Genomic DNA, 24,272 nt, shown 5'->3' on the forward strand with positions numbered 1-24,272 from the left:
GGGACCTATTTCAGTACAAGGGGCTGTTCTCGAGGTTGTTCAGGAATACGTCTACCTCGGGCAAATACTGCAGTTAGGAAGGAACAACTTCGAGAAAGAGTCAAATAGAAGGATACAGCCGGGCTGGGCAGCATATGGGAAGCTGCGTCGAGTCTTCACGTCGTCAATCCCACAGAGCCTAAAGACAAAAGTCTTCAATCAGTGCGTCCTACCCGTGATGACATACGGAGTCGAAACGTGGACACTCACGGTAGAGTCAGTCCATAAATTCAAAGTCGCTCAGCGAGCAATGGAAAGGGCTATGCTCGGAGTCTCTCTGAGGGATCGTATTCGAAATGAAGTCATCCGTCAGAGAACTAAAGTCGTCGACATAGCCCACCGGATTAGCAAGCTGAAGTGGCAGTGGGCCGGTCATATTAGCCGTAGAATCGATAACCGTTGGGGTTGACGAGTTCTCGAGTGGAGACCGCGCATCGGCAAACGTAGAGTAGGACGCCCTCAGACTAGATGGAGCGATGATCTTCGCAAGGCGGCCAGCAAGAGCTGGATCAAAGTTGCCGCAAATCGTGCTCAATGGCGTGCAATAGGAGAGGCCTATCTCCAGCAGTGGACGAGAGTAGGCTGATGATGATGATGATGATGATGATGAAAACACAATATGACCCAGTAGGTGGCACTGCTATCGGTATATATATATATAGCCAATAGTGTTTTTAAACAATCCAGGTACCGGTTGAAATATACTTACACAAAATTTCATCCAAATCGGTTTCAGCAAATAATATTAGGTGATATACCAACAGCAGCGCCACCTACCGGGTCCAATAGTGTTTTCAAACAATCCAGGTACCGGTTGAAATATATACACAAAATTTCATCCAAATCGGTTTCAGTCAGTAATTTAATATTAGGTGATATACCGACAGCAACGCCACCTACCGGGTCCAATAGTTTTTCAAACCATCCAGATACCCGTTGAAATATACATATATAATAGTCATATACACAAAATTTCACCCAAATCGGTTTCAGTAAATCGAATTTGGCTATATACCGATAGCAGCGCCACCTACCGGGTTTAATTGTTTTTCCCAACCCTTCAGGAACCCATTGAAATATACACACAAAATTTTATCGTTATCGTTCCAGCCGTTTAGGAGAAGTAGAGTGACAAACACACGTATTGTAGAACGTATGTTTAAGATATTAAACATTTGTCAATTTTCTTAGTCAATACAAATATTATACGTTTTATATAACTACATGAGTATCAAAAAAACTGTTATTTGCAATATCTCCATTCAATTTACTACTCCGTTTCCAACTTTTATTTATACCCACTCATTTGGGTAGAAAAGGTAAATACCGGGTAGATTGGGTAAATACCCGATAAATACCCGATATCTACCCCGGGTATTTACCCGCCGCCCATCTCTATGCACGGTAAAAATGATATATTTTCAATTATTTTGTAAATGACTACAGTTATGACTACGGTTATTAGAAAATAGAAACCAATTGAGTCGCTGAACTTCAAACTCGGGTAAATCCATATGTCAGATCATGCGACTTTGGTATTATGAAAAGGTAATAGGGTAGCTATTTGCTGAGAGGGTCGAATGGATTTACCCGAGTTTGATGTTAAGCGACACAATTATAGTACGTTTAATATTCTGTCTAATGGTATCCATCACCAATTGTTCGAGAAATAATGAACAGTTGAGGTCGGCCGCCCGCCATTTACGTGATGGTGCGTAGTGACCCATGCTGAACAAAATTCATCATTACTTGGTTATATATCATACACCAATAAAACTTATGTTTTTGGAAAGCTAATGAAATGTCTAGTATATTTTGTAATAACATTAATTGCGGTAAAGTTATAATTTATTGAGTTAGACGCATGTTTTCTCGGTACTTATGCCATCTAAGCACGGTAAAAAATCATATATTTTAATAGTAGTTTATGTGACTGCTACATAATGAAAGGCATTCAAATACGAATGTCGGTTTATGAAACGAATGAAATGAGTTTCATAATAGTATCACACGAGTGTTTTAATGCCTAATTATGTACATATGTACAGTTAGATACACTGCTTTATCTACACCCATATATATTATAAACTTTCTATGATATATTCACTAACTTCATATTACAGCCGACTTTGCTCTCTGGCGAAACTCGCGGATATGAGATAGCGTCTCCGAAATATCTTTATCGCACATTTTACACGAAACTTTTGTTATAGTTCCTTTAAAAACAACAAAACAAATTATTTTTTACTTATAAACTAATTAAAAGATAAACTGTACTGCAAATGGCGGCAAATGAAAACTTTTTTCACGCACGTCACGCATCCGTAGTTTTTTTCATTAAGAGACAAACTAGAGTCGGGTTCGATTACCATATCGTCCGATACCAACTTACATGCGAGATTTGTCAATATTGTATGCAATTGTCCTTTGATTTCGAATAAAACGTCATCTCAACTGATATTAGAATAGGGGTCAAATCATCAAATTGCTTTTTTTTTCAGAGATGTTCGAAATTTGAAATGCATTACCAAATCGATTTTGATATAGTAATGCAGAGCTCGGCGGGGGTGAGCTTTTTTTAGAGTTTGCACAACATGGACATGCCTTGTCATTAGATGGTATATGTGGTGTAATTTAATAACTAAAGAAATTATTTTATTTAGGCTGCCTTTCCGCTACGATCTTTACGTCGCCATTAAAATAAATAAATCTTATAGCAAGCTTTTTTAGTAAACCTCTTCAAATAATATGTATATCCATCCATATGCTACTATTAAAGTTTATTTGTACATATGATTTACATTTAGATTTATTTATTTCATAATATTAAATTACAATATAAATTATTTTACACTAATCTATACGAATTTATATTATGATCGCCAAGTAGGGAAATAACAATTGATTATAACTATACAAATGTCAAGCAATACACAATTTAAAAACCATTATAAGCAACCAATGGCATTGTCATTTTATTTTGATTATAATTAATAAAGTTTTATTTTAATATTTATTTCTATATTAATATCTACACTTGACATAAGTGACGTCAAAACGGCTCACCCCTGCCGAGCTCAGGTAATGAAGCTATTACCACATTTTCACAGATAAGAAATTTGCTGTAGTAAAACAGTTTATCGTAATGTGGGCCATTATTTACGAATTTTGAAGGCATCATAGATAGTTTATGATATGTGTGTAGATAAAATATTTTTTCTACTCGGGTACTTTTATCTGTCATTTACATAGTCACGAACGAACATATAAGGGCATACATTATTAATACTCCTTAAGTCTATAGTCTATTGCCCAAAAAAGCACTTGTATCGTTTTAGAGACATTACGATACGGTAAGCTAGTGCAGAGTAGCAGGTGGCACATACCGGTACATTGCTACCAACGTGACAAACGATTGAATGCATACGGTTTTTATTAAAAAAGAAACAAATTTGTACTGAGTTCATTGCTACCAACATAATAAAAAATACTTTTATACCCTACAGCACCACGACCCTGGTGCGGTGCGGTAGTGTGTAACGGCTTTAAAAAAAACATAACCATAGACATTACTCGTTTGTTCCTCGTTTCCCGCCTGTCCCGGTAATTTCTTGTTCTTTGAGTACTTTGCGTTACTATTTGTTTTGCGTTCATAAAAAGTGTTGAAAATGGACAAAGAGGACTACGTATTGTTTCTACACCTGAAGAAATATCCGCTGCAGCACAAGCAGCGACCGAAAATTTGTTGCCTAAGTACTAAATCTCAGCACCTATACGACAAATCTTATGAGAAGTGCATGGCGTGGAGATTGGAGCAGAAAACTTCGTCATTCTCTGAAAACGTCTTTGGTGTATTTTCAAAGACTAATTGGAAGCACCGGATCAGATCTATCTTTTAAGCAAGGTTGGTATAATGTTATAAAAAATTTTGATTCACATTTTTAGGGTACACAGTACAACGAGCTATATTTATGTACATTTTATATTTTTGCATTGAAACTTAATATTATTTAATTCTCCTTTTTCTTGTTACAGGTTGCAGTAATATTTGGTATTATGGGTGCTTGTCGCAGACAAGAGCTACATACATATAGTAATACCTACTATCCAAAATTTACATTGACATTTTCATAAATAAAATTTTGTTTATATTTTTTTGTATTTTATTTAATATTGCCTACTCATAGAAAAAGCATTGTATGCAACGTCGTATAAGTAGTCAAAAAATGCTCATGGCGTATTTATTAACAATGTTCGCCTTCGGCTCACATTGTTACCCACGCCACTCACATTTTTTGACCCCTCTTATAAAACTGTTGCATAAAATACTATTGTAAACGACTACAGTTATGACTACTTTTATTATGAAACGATAATAGCACGTTTAATACTCTTTCAAACGATACCTCACACGAACCGATCGGTCCCATAGGACTCAAGATGTGAACAAATATCAATGCTGGTCGGCCGCCCACTCCCCCCCCCTTTTTTTCGATACGTCTCCCTCCTCCATAAAATAAAACCGGTCAATTCGTATTCTAGAGATCATGAGGAACACATCCATACCAGTTTTAAGGTATTTAGAAGAGATGTCAACGAAAATCGTGAAGTAGAGGACTGTTGTGAGGAAACCGGATTAATCCGAATAAGGCCTATATTAATAAAATGCTACTACCGCCTCCCGCTCTCGTACTAAATTACAAATCCCGTTTACGGATTGATTCTGGAACAAAAAGTATACAAGTCCGGGTTATAAACTATCTGCATGTCAAATCCGTTCACCCGTTTTTGTGTCAAGTACGAACAATGCATTGCTCAACGGTACCTCGAGCTGTTAAAGTCCGGAACCAGCAATCGGCGTAGCCCTATGTCACTGACCTTCAGATTACTGACACGACCAAAGCCTTTGATCATGTGGACTATGAAACAGTAGGTACTAACATAGGGTGTACCGCAGGGAAGTGTATTAGGCCTCCCGCTTTACAATGTTAACTGACCTTCAAGGATCTTGTGCAGGTAGTCGCTGCCCGTGTTGACGGTGTTCATGGCGAGCAGCGCGCCGGTGGGCAGCATGGCGGCCACGCTCAGCGGCAGCTCGGGCGGCACGCGCACCAGGCACTTGAAGTCCGGGACGACGATGTAGTCCGCGTAGCCGTGGGGGACTCCTGGAATGTTTCAATTACAAATTAAATAATGAATATCATGATGATGATCATGACCATATAAAACTTAAATTAAGTTGGTTAGACTTGTCTTCTGTTAAGAAGATGACATTCTATGTATGGTCTACGAATTTGACTTCTATGCCACTTCTTATACCTTGTTACAGTGACAATATGAAATCCCTAGCAACTTTCATGTTGATTGTTGCTATGGGAAGGCATGAAATGGCACACAATTCAAACTGTGTCTGTAATCAGTAAGCTTTTTTCTTATTGTGCACTCATTTTTGATTATGCTATTTAGCGCCACTTTTATCCCAATCTGTGCCAGGTAGTAGGTAGGAATGCTTAGTACCTTTATGTTAGCTCGTGGTACTGTGGTATTCTGAACAGTAAGTTTTGAATACGCTGACGATCGGTGTGTCCTACATCTTAAGGATGTCTAGGGCTGTTCTGCCGACTAACCACCAAAAGATGGCGTGACTGTGCACAATTTTCGAATTATCACTATCGTTTCCAAAACTCAAACATTTTCAAGACGTGTTGATATCATGCGTCGACAACAAAAAATATGACGTCTAAATCATAGATTAGTATATGTTATTACTGTAATAGATAAGAAACTCTCGGACATTTGACGTTCACGTCTGTACTAATGCTGCCTCTAGCGGACCTGCTCTCAACTAATGAGACTGTATATACAGAAACACGCACACATGTACACACATACACGCAGACATTCACATAGATGTGGGCTCTTTACCTACAGGTAGAGTCTCTAACAATGTTATTATTGGAAACTGATTTATGCAGTAATCTTTGTCGTCCGTATATTTTTCAATAAATAAATGAAAACTGACTTTAGTTCAAGTATAATATATAATTCATTAAACTATCTCCTGACTTTGTGTTTCCATATTTATAGGCGGTCTTTTTCATCTCGTCTTCCTGGTCCCAAAATGTGGTTTTCCCCATTAAAATATAATTTATATCTCTGCACCAATTATTACTTTTCTTCTCCTCGTACCGATGTACAAGAAACATCAGACCCAATTTCTGTGACAAGAAAGCACACAGCATCGGCGCGAAGCCATTGCTATTCTTACGTCTTGCCCGCGTTGGTTTATGTATCTGGATAAAAGCTCAATTTAATTACAAATCACACGGTTGGCGTTATATCACATATAAAGAAATATAGGGAATAATATACGTCTATTAAAAACCAACTCTCAAATAATCTCAAAATTTACCGTCATACCAAACATCAATAAAATTGTTTTTATTCGTCAAAATACGTCAATCTGTAATTTTACGGTGTTTGCACTGCACTCATATTAAAAGGTTAGTAACTATCTCAAAACATTTTTTAATAAAAAATATTTTTTAGATTTAATTAAATACGATTAAGTTACCTGCTTAAATATTTATTTGGTATATTTTGTTTTCTACCATCTATACAGGGCGTCCCACAGCTATGCCACATGGAGGGTAAGTACCCTGAATATTGTAGATAGAACATTTTGCTGAAAGAAGACATTATTTTAATTTAAAAAACAATTTAAACTGCATTCATAGATTTTTAAATAATTACGTGGTTGAACCGGGAATCGAACCCGCTACACGAAAAAAAAAAACACCCTGTAGCTTTTTCATACCGATCGAAAGGCTTCATCATAAGGATTATTTTTTGCTAAATAACATAGTGTCGGTAATAAAAAGAAACCCATGAATTTTAACATTTTTAATTCAAATTAACCAATTTAATTTATCAAATGCTCAAAATGAGTGTCATTCTGTTGAATACAAAGCCGCTCTCTTTTGATTATTTCGCTAAATTTCACATCAAATGTTAAAATTCATGGTCTTCCTTTAGTTTCTGACACTATGTTATTTAGCAAAAAATAATCCTTATGATGAAGCCTTTCGATCGGGATGAAAAAGCTACAGGGTGTTTTTTTTTTCTCGTGTAGCGGGTTCGATTCCCGGTTCAACCATGTAATTATTTAAAAATCATGAATGCAGTTTAAATTGTTTTTAAAATTAAAATAATGTCTTCCTTCAGTAAAATGTTCCATCTACAATATTCAGGGTACTTTCCCTCCATGTGGCATAGCTGTGGGACGCCCTGTATACAAGAATTATGTATAGCCACACTCAGCCCTCCTTATGCTAAAATGCGGTATGTCAAAAACGAAAGAACTGGAAATGGAACTTGATGATTAAAATTTTAGGTACTTGAATGTTTGCATTAAATTTTCAATTCAGATACCGCTAGGGCACCATGGCTGAGGGATAAACTTGGAGCATAACCAAAAGATGGCGTTATAGGCATGTTGACAAGTTTTTAGAACTGTATTCATTTTATAGATAAACACGTAATTATTACAAAAAAATATTTAAAATTTTTATTCATTAATTTTAAATACTAAATAGAGCTTAATTAGTTTAGTGTTTAAAGTTTGAGCCTAAACGCTCCAAGCTGTCACGTGACGTCACGAACAGATAAATAAACAAACTGCTGCCAAAATGTCAGTCCTAGCGTAGAACAAATGCTGTAGTATTTAATTAATCTCTCTTTCTAAAAGATCAGTATTACGTAGTTTTACATGTCTTATGCAGTGCCTATGTGTAAAAGAACAACAATCAAGACCCTAGAGTATAAAACAAATATTTGTTACATGATACTTACGTTGCAGATACGAATTTTGACTTGAATGATATTGTTACTTGCGAACTATATGTATGCATATTACGTTCAGCGATAATAAAACCATTTCAAAAATGGATCACAATAACTGATTTCACACAAAAACACTTGCAGTTACAATTTAAGATGAATTATTATGATTTATGATACAACTAAAATTGTGAGTGCAAATAGTGGGTGCAGATATAACTTTTAATTTTTTTTTTGTTTCCGTCAGCCAACATGGAAATGATAGTTCCATTCAGCCAAATTATTAAAAAGATTTTGGTGAAATATCGTATTATGTAAAATTTTATTTATTTAATAACAAATAAATATATATTTTTACATCATGTAATAATATTTTTTGTACGTAATAAATGTCTATTGTCGAAATAAAAAATATATACAGTTTTTGAACATCCAAACTCTTTGGCGGTGTCGTATGGATTACGGTCAGGTTTGACGACTAGTCTGTGGTGATTCTCACGTCATGACGTCACGCGCTCCGATTGGCGTTTGCAGTCACGTGATACTGGGCATTATTTTAAATACTTTTGATTATTTTTAATTAATTTATTACGCATATATACACTTGCAAATTATGATTTTCAGCATTCTAATATTCCCTGCTATGGTAAAAACATAAGTAACATAACATGTTATATATTCGCGATTCATGTCAACATGCCTATTACATATCAGCATTACATTACTCGTTTCTGAGATACTATACCGCGGCCTAAATCGAAATATATTTACACTCAACAGTCTGTAAATTTCATCGAAAATTTGTAAAAACTGCAAAATATTGCAATGTCTTGCATTCACGCACATTTACGCACTTAAAGTCAGTGTCAAATGTCAGCAGATTCGTAATGTTACAGTAAAGTAACCTAGAGGGCGCAGCGGATGAAATGTTTATTGTTGAAAAAAGATTGGAAATTAATTTAAATTCTTGTTTGAGCAACGATTGAGACTTTGACAAGGCACTTAGAACCAAACTGATATTTTCAGACACTAATCGTCATGTGCTCGTGGCACCCATAGTGTCTGTTTTGAAAAAATGCAGATAGTAGCTAAGTTACAGGGTTCAAATCCCGACAATGCCAATATTTTTATTTTATATTTTTAACATTCCCTTTTGAATTACTTTAAGCGTATGTTATTCTTAGAAATTAAACTTTCGTGAGTTATATTGTAAAATATTTTCAGTATTTTAAATATTTTTTAATAATATTAAGGGAAGGTTTATAAAAGTATTTTTATTTTCCGGTTTTCAAAGGATATAAATAATGATTAAAATAATTTAAAAAAGTCATGCATGGCATGAGGCTAATTAGGATCGGAGAATAGGTATATAAGAAGTCAACTATCGACTAAACAAAATAAAAGTTTCCTAAATTTTATTGAAATGATATACTTACATGAAAAAATCAAATACAACATACTTAAAAAACTTTTAAAATAAGGCATATAATATAATATTACCAAAAAGATGAAATAAAATAAATAAATAACAAAACATGGAGAGTGTTGGCCGGGTAAGGATGTGCACTCAAATCATGGTATATGTAACTGTAACGTAGTCTTATTACACTCCCAATCAATGATTGGAGCCACGGGGCTGTTTTAACATATTTATATGATGGCGAAACATGCCAATGCCAACTTATTCGCATTGGCACGTTTCGCCATCATGTAAATATGTTATTTTTGGCTACTTGTAGACAAACGTAAAGGTTACGACCACGTTGCCGTTTCAAGTTTTCAAGCGGAATGGCAACGTAAACGTAATTACATACGTACGTTATTACCATATTAAATATTATAATAAATTATAATGCCATGCCATGCCATGCCATGTTATAGCAAATTAGGCACTACTTAGTTAGCTCACCTATGTTAAAGTGATATCTTTGTTTGTTACTATTAAACTTAACTTCGCCATTTTGTTTGACGCGGATAGTGTAAAGGTAACTCACACAAACAAACGTTTGGCAAAATTTTCTGAATTTTTGAATGAATTTTTCAATAATATTATTGAACAACTGGTCATTATATTTCATTTTGCCAATACGCACACACACACACACGCACCTTCGGCCTTCGCATTAAGAAACTTATACTATTGTTCTATGTTAAACCACTGTTAGACACTTGTACTATTATTCTGTGGTAAAGCACTGACGTCCTGGACGCTTCGGACCTTCGGCCCTACGCGGAGCTCGGCCTTCGGCCTCCACATTAGCTGTACGCGCCACGTTTCACGTCAGCGGCTGTGTGCCTACTTCCATTTTTTTTGCCAAATTCTAATGCTCGCTCGCTTGATGTAAACGACGGACGAGTGGGCGATCAGTCGCCTAGAGCATTTGGTCGTGTTCGGACGGGCCACTTCGCAACGTTGAATGAGCGACGGGCACTCGTTCGCCTGATCTAAACATCTCTAGAGCATATGCCCTAGAATCCTAGTTTTTGGGTTGCACTTTGTTTACGCTATAATATCCACCACCATTCAACCTTTATGATTATGTTACCTGCCTGCAAATCAGTTGGATATTGGAAATTCATAGGATTTAGGATGCAAGATGAGAAAGACCCCTGACCTTCGTACGGGTACAGCACGATCCTGTCGCCTTCCTTAATGCCTTCAGTGTCGGCGTTTTTGCCGATGGCGTCAACCACTCCGGCCACCTCGTAGCCTGGAAACAGGGCTCCGTCGCGTAGTCCTATAACAATATTAATGACAATCAGGTTGGTGTCCGTTTTTAAGCGTCTCAAACGCTCCTGTTTTGTGGGGATCCAATGGCGGAAATGCATTAACCTTGTAAGGTCTAATGTACACTCCGTTTCAATTTCAATATATTAAAACCTTTCATAGGCCAAATAAAGTAACATTGCTTTTGTTAATTATTTTCTTAAACAAATGATATTCATCGCGATTTACTATAGCACACGTTTCAAATATAAAATAGGAACATTATGTATGGTGAATTAATTAACTTCAGATTCTTCAAAACAATACAAATATTTTTTGACAAAAACATCCAACTTCGCCAAAAAGTTTAAACGAAATGAATAATCTTTATTCTAATGCAACTAGTAAGCCACCTAAAGTTGCCTCCAGAAAGTCGTGAACTAAATTGACAGGTCAATGTGCACAAATGATACCACAGTTTGGTCAGTGCTATCACAGGGCGGACACGCCATACATCGAAAATCATTTGCGTTTATATGTGTGCACGGCACGTCTGTACACGCGTCATTGTGTGAGTAAGTGGCTTAGGGCTGACTCGTGCGGCGCGCGGGGAAGGCGAAGCCCAGGTTTTCCGAGGCCGGCCGAAGGACACGACGAGCGGCCCGCTGCGTTGCATAATTCGTTCGACCGAAATACGTAAAAAAACAAAATATAGGTTTATGTTTAACAAAATATAGGTTTATATTTTATTTCGCTCCAATTGTTGAATTGGCTTTGTCAGTTTATAGTCCTGCACATACTTGGACTTTCAACACGCCATTATTAAATATACCTTATTGTTGATGCCTATTGATTATTTTATATAACATACATAATTATTTCTTAAATTCTTAAAATTAAATTAAAAATCAAACGCGAATGTCCCGCGACCAACAAGTTCTTTTTTGTGAAAAGAGTGTTAAACTAAAAATAAAACATTTACGAGGAATATCTGTGTAGAAGGTCTAGTCACCGTAGGTACTTTAAATATTAAATGTTGGCTTAACATTCACAAATTCAACGAACGGGTTTTAATTCATATGATATTATTATTTTTACGCAAAAGTATAGCCTTATTTACTGATACATATTTCGTCTCTTTGGAAAACTATATTGTTATTCATTTCTACAATAAGTAGGTATCCGTACTACCCGTACATCGCACAATACACCGGCATTTTGAACGTTGCGTCATCGCGTCGCGGCGTCGCTAGCCGAACTGAGCGTACGTCAGGAGTCCGTCAGAACTCAGTCGCGGGGCGAGGTAATCCGAGCCGGGGCGGGGCGGTGCGTGTCCGTTCTGTATGATAATACTATTACTTATTCTGTGGTGCTATTTTCAAAAAAGTTTGAATTAGAGAATATCGCGTCGCGAGAATTCACCGCTAAGGGCGCTACTGTTGCGCGGTCAGTTAAAATGTATCTTTAAGTAATTTGGAATTATGTAAGTTATTTTACAAATATGTATAAATTGGTATTTCGGAAATTGTGCATTTTTATAATAATAACATTTTTATAATAGGTGATAACATAGAAACTGATTTCGGCTCAAAACACAAATAAGGCCAGCCCAGACGGGGAAATATTTCGTACAATGCCGAGCTCTTGAAATAAACAACTTGTCCCCAAACCTGCATACTAACATTGAAAATTGTCAATTTCGCATCCGCACCTCCTGATTTACTCCGCACATTATTTGATTGGTAACGTCACAACCACTTTTCTCGTTACATTCATATAAATCTAAATCGTTTGTGACCCCTAAACAACTATCACATGGGTAGTAAGTGCAATATCTTACTTATCGACATAATGTACACTCATGACTATTTTTTCATTGCTATTCCTGGTATCATTTTATTTGTCAAACTCATGTAATTGACATGTAGTTCACGAGATTCTGGAGGCGACCTTTTAGCCATAATTTTCACGATTCATCAAATGATGATTTCCGTGAGAAATTTCATGATCAAAAATTGAAATCACTATAATATTAGTATGCCTATATCTGAAGAGTTCACTCGATTTCTCGAACTAGCATATCAACTTGATGTCACGGAAACAACTGCAAAATACATATATTAGAATCTAGAAACTTTTGTTTAATACAAACCTATATGCGCAGGCGTTGAAGTGTGAATCCCGAAGTTCTCCATCTCGCCCGACAGGCTGCCGATGGACGAGACGGAAGATGTCGAGCACACGGACGCGGAACGGGTGCGATTCGCCCTGCAACGTGAACATCCAACGACTTTAGGAGTACTCCTAGCGATATATCGAGTTTTATTTGTGACGAGTTTTAGCTTTAACTGAAGCTGGTGGTCACATTAAGTTTTTAGGGTTCCGTACCTCAAAAGGAATAAGTTTTTGGCAAAAATTTATTTTTGGTAGGTACAAGCTTTTATTGCTGACTGTACTTTTCTTACGACAGGCAACTAATATTCATCGAGACAATTCTAAAAACCCCTAACACAATTAGGTTGCGTTGTTTCATCACAGAGTTCCTATGGCCACCTGTCTCCATCATCAGATCAGCTCTATGGTACCATCATATTGCATTGTCATCCGATTTATATATGCATGCAAAATTTCAGCTCAATCGGATACCGGGAAGTGGATCAAATTTAACTTGCAAGATTTGATTACAGACAGACAACCGTCAGGTGAAACCAAATAAAAGCTTGTAAAAACGGAACCCTTATAGGATCACTCGTGCGTCTGTGCGATCTTAAGTAAACAAATGAATTTTAAACATGGAGGCCACTTTTGAGGGGTAAATGAGAAAATTAAAAAAAGCGGCCAAGTGCGAGTCGGGCTCGCCTATGAAGGGTTCCGTAGCAGAAAGTAACATAATAAAATTGCGGTTTACGATTTATGGCGTATTAAAAAAAACCTTTCCGGTGGCGAATGCACTAGTCTCAAAACGCACTATTAGTCAATGCGCTCTAATTTCGAAAGTGTTTATTTCGAAAGCCCCTCTTCTCATAAGAAACTAGGCCCAAAATAATATATTTCCAAAAAGGCTCATTCTCGATTTACACGAGAACCATTTGAGAACTAGTCCAAAATACACCTTTCCCAAAATACCCCAAATTGTGTTCACCTGTGCGTGGCGTAATACTTTATTCTCATAATGCATAGGTCTCAAAACACACTAGTTCTAAAATACCCTATTTTTTTGGATTTGTGATTGCTTTCAGCCGTAACCATTACCCGTTTGATGCCAAAAAAATTTTTGGCAAAAATAGGATTTATTTAATTACTAGCTGTTGCCCGCGACTTCGTCCGCGTGGAATCTTATCTTCAACATACATCTTTTCAACCCCCTTTTAACCCTTTTAAGGAATGCATTTTTAAAAACTTGTATTCTAATAAAATGCCCTTATACAAAGATTCAAGTCCAAAAACATTTTGTATTTACTTTTTTTTTTGTAATCAGCTATTACGCCTTTCTAAGAAGTTTCAAAGCATTTGTAATGGATTCAAACTTTCAACCCCTTTTTAACCCTGTTAGGGGGTAAATTTTACAAATCGCTGAAATCACTTTTTCTTTCATTTAATAATATCCTCAAATACAAAGATTAAAGTCCCGCGTTCGTATAATTTTTTGATATCCACACAAACTTTCAACCCCTTCTTCACCACCTTAGAGGATGAATTTTCTAAAACGCTGAAATTACTTTTTTTTTAATCAGTTATTACGTCCTTCTAAGCTGTTAAAAGCATTTGTAAAGGATTCAAACTTTCAACCCCTTTTTAACCCTGTTAGGGGATGAATTTGACAAAACGCTGAAATTGATTTTCTTGTCTTTTAATAATATCCCCAAATACAAAGGGTCAAGTCCCGCATTCGAAAAAAAAATTGATATCCATACAAACTTTCAACCCCTTTTTCACCACCTTAGGGGATGAATTTAAAAAAAAAACGCTTAAATTAGTTTTCTTGTATTTAAATTTAATACATTTTTGCAAAGAGTCAAGTTCCTGGCTTAAAATAAAATTTGCACCCCAAGACGAAATTTCATCCCCTTTTTAACCTCCTTAGGGGTTGAATTTCCAAAAACGTTGCAATCACTTTTTTTTGTAACCAGCTATTATGCCTTTCTAAGAAGTTTCTAAGCATTTGTATTCAAACTTTCAACCCCTTTTTAACCCTGTTAGGGGATGAATTTTCAAAAATATGAAAATATGAGGGTTTGATTGCATTTCATTACTATTAAAAGTTTATAATATTTTAAAAACTGCATCATATTTTGCTACGGAACCCTATAAAACTGGTATGGGGAATGAATCGGGCATCATCTAGTTACCTGAAAACGATACCAAACTTGACTAAAAAGTCCAAACTAATCCACCAGTTTTCTTTTTTTGAGCGTCTGGAGCTTTGTACTTTGCCCCCCCCTCCCCACCCTCTGACACAGATTTCAATCTCTGACAGCCTGAATTAACATATAGACTACTTCTTTACCGCGAGTAACACCGCAGGGCGTAGCTAGAATAATATTAAGTGGATATTCTATGGTCTTTTTGCTATACCATACCCTACGCTGAGTTGGCGAACGTCGCAGTACTTTCAATATTTTATTTTACATCGAAAGTAGTCAAATTTATATTTAATGTTAATGTTTTTATAATCTGCATTCACTGACTTAATATTAGAAATAGACACACAGAGCGGAACAAAAACGTCAACAAATGTGGAGCAGAATGACATTTCGCACCAATTGCATTGATGATAAAAACGCTTACGTAAATTTTGAGTCAAGATAAATGTTTCGTACGGAAAAGAACTTACTGCCGTAAGCATTAAGTGTCAAATTTGCAAACATAAGTACCAACAATGTTAAAACTTTTAATGCGATGGCATGAAACGTCACGTGACCATTGTATTTACGTCAAACTAAAATAATGAACGAATGGAGTCGCTTTGGTATACTTTAATATAATTTTATCTACTCGTCGACTATAATTCTTGAATTAAGATTTCATATACCAAACTTCAATTGGGTACTTTTAATGTGTGGGCTCCCAACTCAACTATAATATTCATTACGATACAGTTTAGTCAACTATAATGAAATTGACCAATCACAGCTCTCCGCGCTCATATAGCTCAAATTAATTATTTATTTTAGGTTGTATAGTAGAAACAATTGGTTCATAAGTCAGAAACGAGCATGTGACACCCTTAAAATAGCAACATCCATAGACTACGAAAACCACTTAGTGTTGCTTGTTAGTCTCCATAGGCTACGGTGGCCAAAATCGAGAAAACAACTGTCTAAAAATTGAATTTAGCGTGGAGCAAGTACCAGGGCCTCATGAGTTACGAGAAGGTGTCGTTGACCAACGCGCCGGGCGCAGCGCCGGGGGCGCGTACCAGTATTAAGGTATCGCGGCTGCTTGCGTATCTTAGCTGTGAATACTTTTGGTTTGATTTGTTTGTATGATTCTACTAGTTTAAAGTACTATTTTTTTGGCTCGTAGATAAAGTATTGTATACAATAGTGATATAATCAAACTTTTCAATCTCGTACCTAACTTAGGCAACTCAGCAAGCTTCGTTGCCTAAACACGGTACTCGACTGAAAAGCTCTCTATTATATCACGATTGTATAAAATACTATTACAGAAAAATCAAAATGAGAAATAAAACTTTATATTCTTCCTTAAACTATCGCGGTTATTATATACTTATAATGTGTAATAAGATTACATTACACATTATAACTAACGTACACGGGTTCTTGGCATGGTTTAATTTTATCGGGAGCTCAAATAAGCTATGCCGAGAACCTGTGTACGTTAGTTATAATAAAACATTTTTAGGGTTCCGTGTGTCAGTCAAGCGTGAGTCGGACTTAATCAAAGAATTATATGACAAAGAACAACTCTCAATCTTCAAAAGTGTGACCAAAAATGAAATGCAAGTGTGTGCGTAAATTGTCTATGTGAGATCAAAAATAGTGATGTCATATTACAACATATTAATAATCTGTCGATGTTTGATTGCTTTATCGACTACTTTTTCAAATGTGTTATTTTAAACACTAAAATTCTATGACATTATGACGTATAAATAACACTTGCACTGCGTTTGCCATAAAAATCGTTGCAGACTTATCTTAATGTAACTCTTACTGTATTGGAAAGTGAAGTTATCATGACACGCTAAACATGAACACCTTCAAAAAAGTATAACAATCGTTATTATTTGAAGTCGGTTATAAAAGATAATATCTTAATAATGTCTTGTGAAGAAATAATTACATAGCTATTAATATACCGACAAGTTATCGATACTGTCATATGAACATTTTGTCAAGCCCTAGCGTAAACTAACAGTTTATGTTTTTACACAAAATATTCTAAATTATTGACTAATATGATAAAATATTAGCACGGAACGGAAGAAAAACTTATAATGAACTGTATTTTTTTAAGTAATTAATAACGTTGTTGTAACACGGACATTATATTTAAATCCACCAAACAATTGAAAACTATGAAATATCAATGACATTTCGAAAATCGATCGTCCGAGATAGTACTTGTGTTTAGTAGCAAATGTATAAACTCATACTAAATACTAATCAATATATAAATAGGCCCTTGGCCTTATCCGATTAAAATAAATCACTGATGATCTCCAAAATGGAGTTAGTCAGGAAACCGCGCGGTTTCTTTGAGAAAATTACTTTATTTAATCTCAGTAAATTAACGGAATTTAAAAAAACACCGTGTATATTAATAGGCACTTTTTGGGAATCATGGTGTAGCAAAATGTTCAAGAGGGTCACATGCTGATAATGAAAATATATTTTTAGTATAAACGAATAGTTTAATCACGTTTTACTCTGCGTGACCTCCCACTCAATACACATACTTATGTATGACCTATACATTAAAATAAATTTAAGAATGCAGTTCAAAATCAACTGACTTACCTTTAAGACAGGTTTAGCATTTGCAGTTAGACGATGTAGGCCCTTATTGGTCGTGTATATCTCGGAAACAGGGAAATGGGCCGAACACACAAGTGCCGTTTTGTATGGCTTAAAAAGTGCATCACCCCTATCTCTTGCTATAATAGCAGTCCACTCTGCACGTCGCATAGGTTTTCTTGGAAATCTTGAATTTAAACATAATAATATTCCTTACGAATTCTATATAAAAATAAAAAAATATATAGACCTCACATCGACTCATTAGATTTTTGTTCCTTGACAGGGATTCTTTGGTACTAACAAAATAATTTATTCAAAACCATGAAATTACTACCAGATTACATAAATTCTGTGATGCTATCAAAAGAACTAACCGAAAGAAATATATTCCATCCTTTTTCCTTTTTTTATCGTTGTTATTTTTGCATATTTTTACTGCACATTTCGTCATTGTTGACAACTTCACATATGAGCGTTCCAAACAAGACTAAATGAAAAAGTAACGCGTGATCTGTTTTAACGTTACTTTTGCGGGGCCATTTTTTGCGGCTGATTGGGTATCCAGTTCTTATTCTATATCAATGTCTGCATTAAATGGGCTTTTAGATAGTATTTTTTATAAATCACGTTTCATACAAAAATATGAAAATATGCGCGTTTGATTGAATTTCGTTACTACTAAAAATTTGTTATTTTAAGGATTGCGTCATATTTTGCTACGGAACCCTAAAAAACTGGTATGGGAAATGAATCGGGCATCATTTAGCTATCTGAAAACGACACCAAACTTGACTGAAAGGTCCAAACACATCCACCAGTTTTTAGGGTTCCGTACCTCAAAAGGAAAAAACGGAACCCTTATAGGATCACTCGTGCGTCTGTCTGTCTGTCTGTCCGTCTGTCACAGCCGATTTTCTCCGGAACTACTGGACCAATCATTTTGAAATTTAGTACACATATGTAAGTTTGTGACCCAAATACGGACATGTAACGTAAACAAATGAATTTTAAACAGTTTAGAAGTTATTCAAGAAAATAGGCAAAAAATGACCATTCCCCCCCTTTATCTCCGAAACTACTAGGTCTAAAATTTTGAAAAAAATACATAAAATAGGTCTATACCTATAGATGACAGGAAAACCTATTAGAAATATACAGTCAAGCGTGAATCAGACTTAATTACAGTTTTTGATCCGGCCCCTACGGATTTTTTAAAGAGATTTCACTCACGTTTCACAAAAAAAATACATTGTTAAAAATTGTATAATATACGGAACCCTTGGAACGCGAGTCCGACTCGGACTTGGCCGGTTTTTTTTTTCTGAGCGCCGGTAGCGTTGTACTTTGAGCCCCCCTCACCCCCCTCTGACACGGAGTTCAATCTGGCTACCGGGCGTTTTGGGCTTAGGTGGACGTGTATAACATTCGTACCAAATGGCATTGCTGTACCCCAAAATGTCATACTACTTGCCAATAGAAAACGTACTATACGTGTTCTTTAAAGGCAATTCACTCGCGTTTCACATATACAAATCACAGACTTAAATATACCCTATACCGAAAAACGTAATTCAAGACCAAAAAAGCTACTACAATGATGCCACTGCAATAAATTATTTGTAAAATGGTAAATTCCTTTTTTATAATTCACGCTAAAATAAATTATATATTGGCTAAATCAACGAGATCGCCGAATAATAGTGTGCAGCTCGCTTTATGTTTCTTATGGCCGCCATTTTTATCTGCCGTCGGCTATGACACCATGTTAAATGGCTCACGACTCACGAGGAGACTCGTTAATTCCACAGTAAGAAATAACGTGACACATCGTAACGATACAGATTAAAGTGTTAAAGACGATAAGTGTTTTACTTTTTATACCTATTGACACTATAAAAATGCCTCGTCATCTTCCTCTATATAGTCGAGTAGGTACTACTCTGTGATTGAAGAACCTTATAGTATTTATACTTAGCTCGTTAGAATTGTATTGTATCAATCAATGTTAGTTGACTGTTGGAAAGGAAATAAAGTGCAGTCGGCGACAAAAGTTGTATAGTTTTGACAAAAACCTTTTTTATCAATGCCAATACACGGTGTAACATGACAAACCGAATAATTTCAACAGCGTATTCCTGATCATATTTAGAGACAAAAATGTCCTATAAACTTTTTTGAAATTCGCCTAGTTTCAGAGTTAACACCAATTTAAAAAAAAAACATGTTTTTATTGTTACATAGTGCAAAACGCCTTTTTGATGGCGATGTTGGAGCTATTGGACGAAGTCTAAATATCCTTATTGATAGATGTCAAAAAGTGACAAGTAACACTTTGCTAAAAGTAGTTTTTACGAAAAAAAAAGTAAAAATAAATTTAAAGTGACATGTTTACCAATAACATTTATTTTTTATGTATAATACATTTAAAAAAATTGAAAAAATAATAAAAAAAAGATATTTTTTAGCAAAATATACCTAAATTACATTTTAATTTTTTTTCCTTCTTTTGACCTCAGAAATGCGTGGTTAAAATTATTCGGTTTCCTTTCCTCATGTTACACCGTGTATAAACAAGGATATTGGAAAAAGGTTGGCGAAACCTGGAATGTTTACTTGACAGTGACATAAGTGACATGGACAGTTTTGAGAGTGACGTATCTGTAGTAGCTTTTTTGGTCTTGAATTACGTTTTTCGGTATAGATGAAGCAAATGTCACGATTTGTATTGAAACCAAGCGTGCCGACTTTTTACCACCTACTGTGACGTCACAGCCGCAATTTAGTGATGGGAAAACCTAACCGATTCAAAGTCACCAATCAATGCCCCTCTACCCCGCTACGATTCAACTGTCTTGCTCATACTCATAAATTTTATATCTGCGGTCTCGCTCGCTCACTCCCCGCTCTCCCGCGAACCACGCCAAAAATCAGAAATTGATTGTCATGATAGACATCGATTTTCTGACAGACAAATGATAAAGACAGACGAACGATAAAGACAGACGAGTGATGAAAACAGAGGAATGACCTTCTTCCCAACTTTTTTCAATGAAACTGGTATTTTCAAAATCTTTGACTGGATCATGTGGAAAACAAAAATAATGAAAGTTTATTTAACACTATAGAAATTTATAACCCTACTAAATAGGCAGATATATAATCGTATGTGGTTAAATTACCCTTCTTTTTTTTTTAAGGTGTCGTGTAAAATTAGCACATGATTTTTTTATCAATAACAACTACTAATATTTTTTTTTGAATAGTTAATATCATTCATATGTCCGATATCGATTAAAATCGATTATTAGAAGCGATCGGTAGAATGAACAACACTAGTTGCTAAATTTGACAGACGAATGATAAACGGCCTGTACCACGAAATCGAAGCAATGCACGACAGTATCGCTAGTTCCGATATTCATCGTTTCTTAACTCACAACGTCAGATCAAACGCTCAAAGCAAACGCGCAATGTAATGTAAATATAGTTTTGTAACGTCAATCTATAGTTACTTAGGTATATTATTGGAATCACTATTTGGAATACTTAAAAAAAAGTTTTAAAATTAATTTACGTATAATATAATTTTAAAATTACTTACATGTGATAGGAAATATGTCCTTGCCCTTGGGTGCTTGCAATTTTTGGGCTGTTGCAGTTAATTTTATTATCACGCAACGAGGAATTTTTACAATTTTTTATGGACTACCGGCTGCAACAACTGGCGCGCGTGGAATGTCAATAGCGACGGCCAACATCGACGCTTGGTCTGGGTTCGGACACGCGAAGTAGATGCATTTGCGTTATCTAGGGTACATTTAAGACTGTGTAAAAAAATACATTGTTATAAATCGCACTTGGCCGGTTTTTTTATAAATAACCTACCTATAATGACTGGAGCATTGCAACTATGGGAAAAATGCAACTACTCTAAAAATACGAGTGTGGCCCATAATTTTCGAAAATCATTTTTTCTTCAAGGCAATTACTCCGTTCCCATTTTTTCCCAGTGGAATTTCTTCGCTTTATTTTAATTTTCCTGGACATTTTATCATAAACTAAATTTTCCCTTTCTCAATTTATTCCCAGGCGTACGCGCCGATCCGCGCGCCGTACACGGGCACGGCGGACACACATTCCAGCGTGGGCCCAGGCACGATGGACCCTGAGCGCTGGTGGTAGTTATTACCTGTAGCAGGCGCCGGCGTACGCGACGCGGATCCGCGCGCCGTACACGGGCACGTCGGACACATTCCACCGTGGGCCCAGGCACGATGAACCCTGAGCGCTGGTGGTAGTCGTTACCTGTAGCAGGCGCCGGCGTACGCGACGCGGATCCGCGCGCCGTACACGGGCACGTCGGACACATTCCAGCGTGGGCCCAGGCACGATGGACCCTGAGCGCTGGTGGTAGTTATTACTTGTAGCAGGCGCCGGCGTACGCGACGCGGATCCGCGCGCCGTACACGGGCACGTCGGACACATTCCACCGTGGGCCCAGGCACGATGAACCCTGAGCGCTGGTGGTAGTTATTACCTGTAGCAGGCGCCGGCGTACGCGACGCGGATCCGCGCGCCGTACACGGGCACGTCGGACACATTCCAGCGTGGGCCCAGGCACGATGGACCCTGAGCGCTGGTGGTAGTTATTACCTGTAGCAGGCGCCGGCGTACGCGACGCGGATCCGCGCGCCGTACACGGGCACGTCGGACACATTCCAGCGTGGGCCCAGGCACGATGAACCCTGAGCGCTGGTGGTAGTCGTTACCTGTAGCAGGCGCCGGCGTACGCGACGCGGATCCGTGCGCCGTACATGGGCACCTCAGGCACGGGCACGTCGAAACTGAACACGCACTCTTTCAGCGTGGGCCCGGGGGACTCGATGGACACCTGACGGCACAGCTTGCTCATCTTGATCGCTGCGGATTAAAGGTCAAATTAAGCTATCTTTACCTCGAATATAGACCTGTACTTAGCCGTAGTGTTAATGGAAAACGCCAATCAAAACCTAAACAAAGTATGGAAATAGTAAATTTCGGATAAATTATTAGCGAATAAATCAGTCGTGAATTTATAAATCGTGAATTACTGTTTATTCGTATGATTATTCCGATACAAGTTTATTCGAATAATGCCCGTCTCTGTTCGCAAATATCGTCAAGTGAAACGTTATCATTTATCAACCTTGTCATGTCACGTGTGATATAACTGACGATACAGCTAGGGTTGTCAGGACGGGAGATATTTATCTGTTTACTAACTTTTCCGCGTAGTGATAAACTTTGCTATCTGCTGCTATACTTATAATGCGAAATGGTGCTGTAGATAATGCAAGATTGCAGCGATCGGAATGGGTCGGTTGGCAGAATCATCATTTCGCAGAATTGCTTTTTGCATAAGATTCATGGCATACGGTTGTTTCGCACAAATTTGTAAAACTGAATAACCTCTAGCCGCCCAGAGACCTATAAAAAGGGAGACCTTTTTATAAATTCAATTTTTGCCAAAACTCATGACTTTAAAATAAGACATTATAAGTAGCTATATAGAATAATTACGTAGTAAAAACGTAAAACATTTCGGCCTGACTCGATCGGTTAAAATCTTTATTTTAGTTTACTATTACGAAACCTTCCACGAATCCCACATTGGTTTGCAAATACGTTACAATAATTATTCAAAACTACGCACAAAACCGTTGATTGCCGAATTCAAATCAATATAGAACCGTGGCACAATCAATTAACAAATAATTTAGTAGGTACCATCGCCCACACTGTTAACTGCACACCGGTGGGCCGTATACCTTTAGTAATAAGGTCCACCGGTGTACAGTTAGGAGTGTTGCTGTTTGTACAATAAAAGAAATGAACGGCCTCTGTGGCAAGATCCCATTTGACTTCATAAACAAACAGTTTGAACATACAGTCGCCATTTAATGTATCCGAGCGTCCGTGGTACTCAAATATATCTGAACACGCATCTGAGCGTTTTCCAAAAAAAAATGTACATTTCATTCATGTCTTCAAAATATTGACTTCTTGGGCTCATTTTACTCAGAATTTCACGCCTCATACCTACATGAAAAAATGTGTCCCAAAATTTTGTACGAAAAAATATTTTTCCAGTGCGTCACGTTCATACAAATAAAAAAATTCTTCATACAAAAATGTGACGATCTGGAAAGGACATCACACATTTTTTCATGTATGAGGCGTGAATGTACAAATGATTCTGAGTAAATGGACCCAAGAAGTCAATATTTGGAAGACATTAATGAAATTTATGAAATGTATTTATTTTTGAAAAACGCTCATCTATTATCAAGGCGTTAGAATGCGTGCTTGGCCGCTCCGATATATATCATGGCGACTGTACAATAGAATTACGACACTATTGACATTGAATAAGACTTCTTTAACACCGTGCCTAAATATATGTAGTTGACGTCATGGAATAGGTATCGGTAAAAACAATTAATAAAGCATTATTCAAAGTTCATGTTGTCCCTTTCGATCTCTAACGAGTTCGAAAAGGATGGTATGATGGTAGAATATGCAAGCTATCCGTTATGACAAAAACATACATCTAAATATAAACACACTGGAAGAGGTTAAACGACATCGAGATTTGTTAAATGAGTTTGGCCGACATACTTAGTTTCTAATGTATCCTTACACCGTCGTAATAAAGTTTCGAA

General features: G+C 36.7%; 1 protein-coding gene across 1 annotated transcript in view; it reads right to left on the bottom strand.

Moving 5' to 3' along the window:
* LOC134678969 (uncharacterized) overlaps positions 1-24,272 on the bottom strand; it is a 58,539-nt gene that overhangs the window by 27,602 nt on the left and 6,665 nt on the right. Inside the window, exons 2-5 of the mRNA XM_063537729.1 lie at positions 22,341-22,491; positions 12,738-12,853; positions 10,494-10,616; positions 5,037-5,204 (exon numbers count right to left, since the gene is read on the bottom strand). Coding sequence (XP_063393799.1) covers positions 5,037-5,204; positions 10,494-10,616; positions 12,738-12,853; positions 22,341-22,483 — 550 coding nt within the window. The 5' untranslated portion in view covers positions 22,484-22,491. The remainder of the gene's footprint in view (positions 1-5,036; positions 5,205-10,493; positions 10,617-12,737; positions 12,854-22,340; positions 22,492-24,272) is intronic.

This window comes from Cydia fagiglandana, chromosome Z (genome assembly GCF_963556715.1).
Source record: "Cydia fagiglandana chromosome Z, ilCydFagi1.1, whole genome shotgun sequence".
Lineage (NCBI taxonomy): Eukaryota > Metazoa > Arthropoda > Insecta > Lepidoptera > Tortricidae > Cydia > Cydia fagiglandana.